This window comes from Notechis scutatus, chromosome 3 (genome assembly GCF_049901735.1).
Source record: "Notechis scutatus isolate UNSWTSFEM ecotype Mainland chromosome 3, rNotScu1.2, whole genome shotgun sequence".
NCBI lineage: Eukaryota > Metazoa > Chordata > Lepidosauria > Squamata > Elapidae > Notechis > Notechis scutatus.
In genome coordinates, this window is record NC_142011.1 from 55296601 (window position 1) to 55307397 (window position 10797).

At 40.1% G+C, this 10797-nt stretch overlaps 1 protein-coding gene across 2 annotated transcripts in view; it reads right to left on the reverse strand.

Annotated features, from left to right (window-relative positions):
• The window catches only part of LOC113419013 (potassium voltage-gated channel subfamily A member 3-like), a 33798-nt gene extending 25221 nt beyond the window's left edge, over positions 1 to 8577 (reverse strand). The window contains exons 1-3 of one of the 2 annotated variants that reach the window (XM_087960049.1): positions 4878 to 8577; positions 3398 to 3569; positions 550 to 628 (exon numbers count right to left, since the gene is read on the reverse strand). In XM_087960049.1, coding sequence (XP_087816175.1) covers positions 5061 to 6902 — 1842 coding nt within the window. In that variant the 5' untranslated portion in view covers positions 6903 to 8577 and the 3' untranslated portion in view covers positions 550 to 628; positions 3398 to 3569; positions 4878 to 5060. Of the gene's footprint in view, positions 1 to 549; positions 629 to 3397 lie in introns of both variants that reach the window. The other variant, XM_087960050.1, reaches the window with a different exon arrangement.
• Positions 8578 to 10797: the final 2220 nt, after the last annotated feature.

Below are 10797 nucleotides of genomic sequence, written 5' to 3' on the forward strand. Positions count from 1 at the left end.
ACTCCCAGAATTCCTCAGCCAGCAAAGCTTAAAGTTCACAAGTCTTAAAGTTGCCAAGGTTAGACACCTCTGCTCTAGCAGATCCTAGGAGTTTGTCTAGATATATTTAAATAAATAAATAAATAGATATATATATATCTATTTGTCTAGATATAGATCTATAATATAGATCCTATTGTTTCTCTTATTCTTTTATTTTTCTTATATGTACCCATTTCATGTATTCACAACTATGTATACATTTATACTTATTATCTTGTAAACAATTGGCAAATCAAATAAATAAATAAATAAATAAAATATAGTACTCCTCTCTGTGGTTCATTGGTCTCCAGAGTCCCTGCACCATGAATGGAGTGAAGCAGAGGGATGGGGGGGTCACGGTGGTAGTATGCAAATACTGTATGGCAAGGATAAGGGGAAACAAGGGCATCTGTTGCTCCATACAGCCATGGCTTTTCTTGATTAGAAGAAAGATGGAAGAGGTGCAGGACTCACATTGTGAAGCATATTTTACAAGTTTCTGATGAAATCCCATATATTGCTTACCTTATGAAGTATTTTGTTGTTGCAGTTCCAATTGCAAAGGTAGAGTTAAAACGTGAGGCTGGGAAACTCTGCAAGAGCTCTGAGAAAAAAAAGTGTTGTTTGTCAGCCCTTAATTTCTTATTTTCCCTAATCGTTAGGTATTTCTTGTTTTTACAGTGTTCACTGCATGCTATGAATGAAATATGTCCTTTTTATTTAATTACAATATTATTTCTATGATACTTTTTAGGCCTTAAAACTAGTCTACAAAGTGGCTTACAGTTTAAACAAAAACAAAACAAAAAATATTTGTCCTTGATTTCTAGACATGGCAACAAAGTGATGATGTTTCATGCCACAGTTTTGATATATGCAAGTTACATTTACTGGCTATATGCCAAATTATACACAATGTAGACAGATCTGAAACAGATTTTCTACTCTTTGTGAAATGCACTCATAAGAATGGATCACTAATTTCTTTAGAGTGGCAATAGGAGAGGGAAAATATTTAATATATTTAAAAAATGGAGGGAAAGTATTACATGAGGTAAACACAATCATTAGTACCCTTGGCAATATATGGATGACCTTCAGTTGTACTTTTTTAATTATATGCTATGATTGGCTTTGATGGTAGCATAAAAAAAGACAATGATATGAGCTTTCCCATTTAATAAATACTGAGATTTGGCATTCTCTCTGCAGAAAATGCTTTACACCATCCTTTGGACACTAAGAAACCTAAGGTCTGCTTTCCTCTATTTCTAAATGCTTCGTTTTCTCTCTTGAACAGTTGAAATGTCTCTGTCTTGATTTTCTTTTTTGTAATTGCCAATCTGACATTTAACTAATGCAAGAGGATTAAGTATGCCTATTCTTTTCTTTGGATTTATTACTGAATTGAACAGAATCATTTAGGGGACATTTAGGCCATGAAGTTCAACCACTGTCTCAGGTCAATTTTAATCCAAATTACGGCATCCCCAATAATCTAATCTCTGCCTGAAACAATTCAGAAAAAAATAGTTCACCGCTTCGCTGAGTAATTGGTTTCACAACAACAGACTAAAGATAACCCTATCCTATTCTAATGAATCCAGATAATATTTGTTGGAATAGTTGGCAAAGCTTCCCATTAACATACCTTTTGTTCACTATTCATTATTTAACATTGAAATGTTATTATTTTGATAGCTTATACATATCTTTGACATATGTATTGAGAAACATTAATATTCATGACAAATATAAATTTAAAAATACAATAACACGAAATGAACCAAAAAGGAAACTGAACGTCTTGAACAACCTGACAATCTTTATGAAGATATTGCTACTAAAGAATAGGAGGAGGAGCCATTTTAGTGAGCTATTTTTAAATGACCTTCTTCTGTTTCATTTGTGGATAGAACCTTCAATAAAAGCAGTTCTCTGTTCTTACATTTTATCTGAATTCAATCCATGTGTCCTAAGTAATAATAAAAAAAAAACAAAGCAGTCTCACTTCCAATATTTTGGAATAAAGGAAAGAAATCAAAATACAGTACATTATCAATTTCTTGAGCTGATAGTTCCTATTCATTATAAGGAATTAGATTCAAAGAAAACTACTACATAGTTCTGCTAAATATTAGATCTTCTGCTGCCTGATGCACTTCTTTGGAAACAAAGAGAACTTCAAAGTAGATTGTGATGAATAAAACCTACCATAAAATGAAGTCTATGGAATGTTTCTGTTCAAGTTTCTAACCAGCAAGCAATGATCTTTTCCAGAATACATCATTCATCCCTCTCTTCTTCATCTTACTTTATCATCCCAATAGTCAGCTAAGGTTACCAATCATATTGTCCTCCTTAAAACTTGTGGTGCTTGTCCCCATAATTTTTTCCTTAAGTATTGTTTTTAGTTCTCTTAATTGTGGGCTTTTTAAAATTTACTATCTCTTCCTCACTGATGATGCTACTTTGGCTAAATAAGCAACAGGACACTTACTTGGACAAAGGAAACAGAATGGTGCAGGAAGGTGTTCAAGGGAAAATGTCAAAGCTCATATTAGGTGTCTATGCATATGGATGCAGCTAACGTAAAATAGATCCTACCTAAATAGATTTTGTTTTGTGTTAATAGTATACATTTAATAAATTTGATTGATGATGGTGATGGTAGTCATTCCTTACTGTATTTATCCTGTCAAACCTGATATATAAAAATGTGAAATTCACAGACACAAGCAAATTTACCTATTCCTCTGACCCTACTGATATTATCATCTGGTAGACATTACAAAGCACCATATAATGCCACAAATAGCTGAGGATATGGCCAAATAATTTCTTGCAATGAACTGAACTTGATTTTAAAAAAAAGAAAGTAGATATAAATATTGCATGGGATCAACACATACAAATTCCATTTTTCCTCCAAAAGCATGCAATTAAGTCTACAAAATGATATAAGAACTAACATTAAATATCATAAAGTATTATGGAAAGGAACATTAAGCAGCATCAGGGGCTAATATAGCAAATCAAAGTGCACTTCAGTAGAGATGTATAGCCAATTATATATTCTGAAATCAGATATACTAACTAGAAGCTATTTGTGCTTAAACCAGAACTATCTTTCAACACATTTTTCTCCGCTTCTAAAACTAAAGGTGAGAGACCTATATTTAAATAAATGAGTATAATAAAATCCTTAAAATTGATTAGGTTATTAAAAGTAAATAAAACTATATGTCATCTATAAAAGATACACAACAGGCTTTTGTTTTAATTCCATTATTTTTCCTCACTGATCACAAGATGATATCTTCACAAATTATCTTAGGGAGAGCAATTCTCCTTGAACTAGCAAACAGCTCACCTGTGTCTGTCTGATATTCCATAGCCGCAGATGTGTACTTGAGAGAAGATGGATATACATTTCCCAGAGGACTTTTTAAGTATTTTTAAACCAACACTTCATCATCATTATTTTCCAGGTCTGCATCCTTTTGTAATAAATGTTTTGGTCTTGATCTTCAATGCTGTACATGCTTTGAAAAGAGGTTTTTTTTTTTTTGCATAATGCTAGGTCATATGCAATAAAGAATTATTATAAATCAACATTATATGATTTATTCTAATAAAAGCAGAGGGCAATGCCATCTTTTCAAACATTCTATGCAGTTGTACAGGTAACTCATTTAGAATTAATTCCAGATATCAAATTGCAAGAGATGTGGAAGATTGGCAGGGGAGAAATTCTTTTGCTTTGGTCAAACAGGTTTGAATTATAATGTGAAGTACAGTTATATTAACTTTTTTCTTCATGATGTGCAGTCATCTCAAATTTTGCCCATCTAAAAATGGTACATACAGAATAATGCTTAACTTCCACAACTAAATCTCTTAGGGATTAATGGCGTACATTTGTGTGCATGTATGTGTGCGTGTATATGTGTGTGATTTATCAGAGCAGCAGCTTTTCTGTGGAAACACAGAAGTTGGAACCATCTGGAATGGTTACTATAGAAACAGCAGAAGACTGAGGGGAAGAACGGATGCTATGACAACCTTTGGGAGTTTCCCAGGAAACCAAAGTTGCTATGGAAACTGTACCACTCAGGTCCAAATTAGTAACTTCCGCTGCAAGGCGTGTTTCTCACTTTAATCTTCTTGTGATAGATGCAACCGCTTATCTTACATGCATTGGACATTTATGGAAATACCTCTTTTGCTTTTTGTTTTTTGAAGCTGCAGTCAAAATAAAAGCCTGCTAGAAATTTATTAAAAGCTAAATAATTCATTATATTCAGATCATCAGGATATGATCCAGTCAGTCAATTGTTCAGTCTCACTGTGTAGGAAGAAGTAATACTACAATACCCAAGTAGCACTTCAGATTCGAAATTGCAATTCTTTGGGAATTCAGGAATCAAAGAAATCCAAAACCACAACGGAGGCGTTTCCCTTATTGTATTAAAGTGATACGGTGTATGTTATGGGCAGATTCAGAATACACATGGCTCTAACCTTTTTTAAAAAATCAAGATTGCAACCTCGTACATCAGATCTTCAATTGCAGCCATCCTATTATAATGTGAGATAGTTTGTGGCATTTTTATCACCTTATTTTTCTCATTCACTGGAGCACAGTTACATTCATTATCCTTACACTCCGTTCCTTTTCATCCAACAAGTGTATACGTAAAAAAAAAAAGAAATCAACAGCGTAGCTGCTCTTTATAAAATCTGATAAACACATTTCTCCCTAAAATCCCAATGCCCTGAAACCTGTGCAGAATAAAAACCTGTTTCCAAAGGGAGCAGCAACAACACATTCCTTTTGTTAGCTTATCTACCTTCTTTCTTGATAGCTCCTTGGTTCTTTGCTCTTCGAAAAAAATATTCTATCCTCAGGAGGACCAGAAAAGTTATATGGACTAAGCAAGAGCACAAAGACTGACAATGATGGATGTTCCTCACAAATACTGATTACGCAGACTTCCTGTTATTTTCTTTCAATCTCTGCGAAGGGGTGTCTTTTAAACATCCGTAAATATTTTTTTAATAGTCACACAGTTGGGATTGTTTGTGCCGGAGCAGTTGTTTGTTTTAAAAGCAGCCTGTTTGAATGCACTGTTGCTGATGCCTCCCTCTTCTATCACCATATACTCTGACTTGCTGAGAGTGGAATTACTACGCGCTTTCTTCAGCTCCTCCGTGGAGGAGAGGTGCTGGCAGCTTCCTACGTGCATGTACTGAGCTTGTTCTTCCCCTTCTGTTTCTCGGTGGTAGAAGTAGTTGAAGTTGGAGACAATGACTGGAACAGGCAAGGCAATAGTCAGCACACCAGCGATGGCACAGAGAGATCCTACTATTTTTCCTCCAATAGTGACAGGATGCATGTCCCCATAACCCACAGTGGTCATGGTTACCACAGCCCACCAAAAGGCATCAGGGATACTGCTGAAACTTGAAGTGGGGTCATCAGCTTCTGCAAAATAGACGGCACTAGAAAAGAGGATAACACCAATGAAGAGGAAAAAAATGAGCAAGCCCAGTTCCCTCATACTGGCCTTCAGAGTTTGCCCCAAAATCTGCAGCCCCTTGGAGTGCCGAGAGAGCTTGAAGATACGGAAGACTCTAACTAGCCGGATGACTCTGAGAATAGCCAGAGACATCGCTTGCTGACCATTCCCCTGCCTCTCAGCCAGTTCAGTGCCCAAGGTGATGAAATAAGGTATAATGGCCACAATGTCAATTATGTTCATAATGTTCTTAGAGAAGGTGGGCTTGCTGGGACAAGCAAAGAAGCGGACAAGCAGCTCAAAGGAGAACCAGATAATGCACAGAGTTTCCACCACAAAAAAAGGATCAGTGAAGGAGGATACCACAGAGGTAGCTGGGGAAGAAGTATTGGTGAAAACATCATTCACAAAAGGACTACTCCCAGCCCCAAATGTTCCTGCAGCACTATCATAGTCACGGTCATCTCTGAACTCAGGTAAGGTTTCTAGACAAAATATTACAATGGAGATGAGGATGACTAAAACAGACACAATAGCAATGCCCCGAGCTGGTCCAGAACTCTCTGGGTACTCGAAAAGGAGCCACACCTGGCGCTGAAACTCCTTCTCAGGCAGAGGTCTCTGCTCCTCACGGATGAAACCTTCATCTTCTCGAAATTTTTCCATGGCCTCTTCACCTAACTGATAGAAACGTATTTCTTCCGAAAAGATATCAATGGGCACATTAACGGGGCGGCGGATACGACCTCCAGATTGGTAATAGTAAAGGATGGCATCAAAGCTGGGCCGGTTGCGGTCAAAAAAGTACTCGTTGCGAAGAGGGTCGAAGTAGCGCATCCTCTTGCGGGGATCGCCCAGGAGTGTCTCTGGGAACTGGGCCAGTGTCTTGAGCTGGGTCTCAAAGCGCAGCCCTGAGATGTTGATCACGACCCTCTCACAGCACTCATGTTCCTCTCCACCGGTGCCCACTTGGTGATGACTTTGGGGGGGCAAGGTATGGGCAAGAGGGTGGTCATAGCGCTCCCCTCCCAGCAGGGCATGGGGATGTTGGGTTTCATCGATCGGAGGGTCCTCTCCACCTACTACAGTCATGCCACCCTCCAGCTCCCCGTCCTCCTCTTCTTCCTCCTCCTCCTCCTCTTCCTCCTCCTCGTCCCCGCCGTCGCCCTCCTCGTCTTCCTGCCCTTCCTCAGGAGCGGAAAGTGCGCCTTCGGGGAAAAGCTGTTCGCTGTAGCCCAAGTTATGATGGCTGCTTCCCACGACGCCGCCGACGCTGCTGCTGCTGCTGCCGCCCCTCGAATGCCTGCAGGAAGACGGGGCGGCCGGCGAGCGCAGGAGGCTCAGGTGCTCGTCCATAAATGTGACAAGAGCGCGGAGGGGAGCCCGTTTCCCCGGCGGCTGATCAAGCGAGACCCCAGGCGGACAGCCAGAGGGACCCGCCCAGCTCCAAGGCCACCGCCCGGCTCAAAACATCCTCTCTGAGGCTGGATGCCGCCTCTCCCGCCTTTCCAGTCACTCCGTCGGCGGCGCCGCCATCGCCCACGCGGTTGCCCTCTTGTAAGGAGCGAGGAGAAAGAGAGGAGTGAGGGGAGCGCGCTGTTCTGGAACGAAGGAGGGGTCTCCTTTCCCGCGTCTCCCCTTCGTGAGAGCCCCGAGCAAAGCAGCCTTGCTGGGCTAGCAGCAACAGGGAAAGACGGCGCGGGCTCCCGCTTGGCTGTTATACAGGTCAAAGCAAGGGAGCAACACGTTACTGAGAGAGCAGGCGCAAGAGGGAAAAATGCAAGAGTCCATCCCGTGGGCGGCGACTGCGATTGTAATCCTTACTTTGCAGTAAGCCCGTCTCGCTGCCCAGAAAGGGTTGCCTCCAAATATAGGCGCGCAGGATCGCGCTGAAGGAAGATCGCCCTTCCCGAGCATCGGCTTCGTTGCTTCTTAAAAACCTTTCCTTCCATCTGGGGGGACGTTAGAAACAACGAGCGGTTCACACCTCCGCGGAGTTGTCTTCTACAAGAAGCTTAGCCCAAGTCCGCTTGCTACCCAGCAGCTGTAACACAGTAGGATCTGGTTGGAGACAAGGACGATGAGGCGTTTGTCCTTGGGGCAGCTTCTTTGCAAGGTTTGTCAGAGCTGGGTGGGCAGGCAATGACCCTCGCAAGGTCACACAGTCTCGAGGATGTGGGGAGGGGGAACCCGTCTTGCACTGCAGGCTGTCTCCCAGCACATTGCTCTTTCGTCCCCCACCTGTTACAAAAATATGCTTCCTCCAATCAGCATCTTGGTTTGTTGGGGCTACTGCCTCTGATCCATTATCTCTAAACGATACACGGATCGTTCAAAAGGTTGAAAGTTGGTTGCTGTCTGGCTATGTTTGCACAACCCATTGAATCAGAATAGAACAGCCAAAGATATTCTAGCCTGATGTTATTGTAAGAACCAAGGCTGTGTGATTAATTTATGGTCCAAACACAGTGCCTGTGTCACCGTATTGTAGATAGCTAAAAATACATTGTTGTGATGGGAAGGCAGTCTATTCAGAATCCTATTTTACTCATGATTAACAAGTGCATCTTTTGTCTTAAAGGTAAAGACTTCCCGAGTTGGGGTCTATTTTTTTGTAACCATGTAGCTGTCTTAAAATCCATTGCCTTGTTCTTAGTCACCAAAAAAAGTATTAACCAGATCTAACCCTTATCCTTTCAGCTATCAGCCAAAGTGGGCTAGAAACTACTATTTAATGTGAGTTTTTTTGCCTAAAGCCTTTGTAATAAATGCCCTGGTTTTCCTCACATTATCTCCCCATTTGGGATAAAAATAAGCACCCACAGACCTCTCCTGTTTTTTAGATTAATCGCTATAATTGGTGAGAACTTGTTGATAAAAGAAAAATTATACACCTGGCAGAACTATTAATCTGAGAGCATGGAGAAAAATTATGATATCCATGACTACCAGATATGTTCTAGCTTAATAAGGAAAGGTAGATAAGAAGAAACAAGATAAATTATATAAAGTGGGGAGAAAGTGGATTAGGAAAGGTGGATCTCTCTCATAACACTGAAACATGAAGAATGGGAAAAGCAAGACAAATTCAAAACAATGTTAATTCAATTTTAATTTTACTTAAACAGAGAAAATCCCTATTGCAAGATAATAATGATTGCTGCTACTGTGACTATTTTTAAGAGGGGATCAGACACATTCACAGTGACTAAGATTAGAAGTTACTAGTGGTCAGAATGAATGTAAATTACCTCCAATATTAGAATTGAAGGTCTCTTGATACAGGCAGGTAGGAAATATTGAGATTATGTTCAACTGGTAGATGTCCTTTAGAGTCAGGGTCGCCAACCTTTTGGACCTCGGGGACCACCAAACTCATAATTTTAGATCCCAGGGACCACTAACCGGTTCTGTGGGCATAGCCTGATTTGTGGGTGTGGCTTGGTGGTCATGTGACTGGCTGGGCATGGCTTGTATGTAAATATTATAAATATTTATATAAGTATTGATTTTTTTATTTAAAAAGAGCAACTTTTACCCAAAATCAGGCAAAGCAGTTGCTCACAGTTGCTCACAGAATCACAGATTCAGTTGCTCACAGAATCACAGATTCATTCAGAGATCTATTTGTCTGCCATTGGCTAACTCAGTCTGTCACATAAAATTTGCTTGCAAGCAAACTCATAAAATTTGCTAGCAAGCAAACTCACAAAATTAACTCACAACACCCCATGCATGTAAATATTGAATTTTTTTTATAAAAAAGAGCAACTTTTACCCAAAATCAGGCAAAGCAGGCAGATTGAGTTGCTCACAGAATCATTCAGTGATCTATCTATCTGCCATCGGCTAGCTCAGTCTCTCAAATTTGCTTGCCATGAGTCTGCACTGAATTTGCTTGCAAGCAAACCTTCAGTCCTAAGGGAGGTTCGGCTGTGCTGAGCCGAAGATCTAAAGACTAGCTAGGAAGCAAGAAATCAACCATTTCTTGCTTCCTAGCTAATCTAAATCTCCCGGCACAGCAGAACAGATGATGGTCGGAAAAAGGAAAAACAGCAATTTAGCAGGCAAGTTTACAAGGTAAGGAGTGAGTGGGCGGGAAGCGTTCCTGCAGGCCACGTGGACGGCACAGCCTTGTGTTTCTGCGCAGCCTGGATTAATTGCTTTGGGGGGGGGGTGCTCTGGGGGTGAAATTTCTCTGCAGCCCACCAAAATTTTCTCACGGCCCACTGGTTGGCAACCGCTGCTTTAGACCCCCATGGGAACAGAATGGTGGAGGGAAGTGGCTTGCTGAAGGCTTTATCCAGCACATATACTGTTATCAAAATTCAAATAAATAAAATGGATTGGATTATCACAGGCTATTCTCAGTTTCTTGGGATTTTAAAGAACTCTAAAAGTCAACTGGGGCAGGTCTTACCTTGACAAATTCATGTCGATTCTTCAGTAAGATTTGTTTTTCTCTGTGTTTGATCATTTATCTTTAATAAAGCTTTCCAGTCGTAGCAATTCAGAACAAACCATATGTTTACCAACCTGTAATTTCCTGGACCCATTCTAATTACATTTTAAAATCTGACATCACACTCAACATCATCTAAACTTTAGTGTAAAGGCAAAAACCAAAAAGAATGAATTGTCAAATTCAGTCAAATTCAGGTCAAATTGCATTGATTCAAGATGATACTATTCCTTCAATAAGAACCCTCCCACAATCTGCCTCTTCCTTTGGCTTAGTCTGAGAAGATATGACCCTCTTCTCCATCAGAAGACTGGAAGTGTGATCATCTTTGCTGCACACAAACGAATTAAGGACCATCAGCATCAAGTATCCCTATCATGGGTTATATTGAATTTTCCCGATAGTATTGTAGAATAAGTGTCATGACTGCCTGAACAATATGTCTGAGTTACACCAGCTTTTTGTAGCCTAGGTTTTTAACTCTGATTACAAGAACAAGTTAATATATTAAAAGGTCATTGTTTTCAATGAATGATACTCTGGAAATAAGAAACAATGGACCTGAACAATCTCATATCGCTTAAATTCCTATTTAACCCGCATACTTGCGGATAAAGATACAGTCATGTAATTTGAATAAAGGTAGTCCTAAACTTAAAGCCATTCATTTAGCGACAGTTCAAAGTTACAGTGGTACTGAAAAGAAGTGACTTATGACCAGCCTCTGCACTTACCATCGTGACAGCATCCCTATGATCACTTGATCAAAATTTGGGCACTTGGCAACCA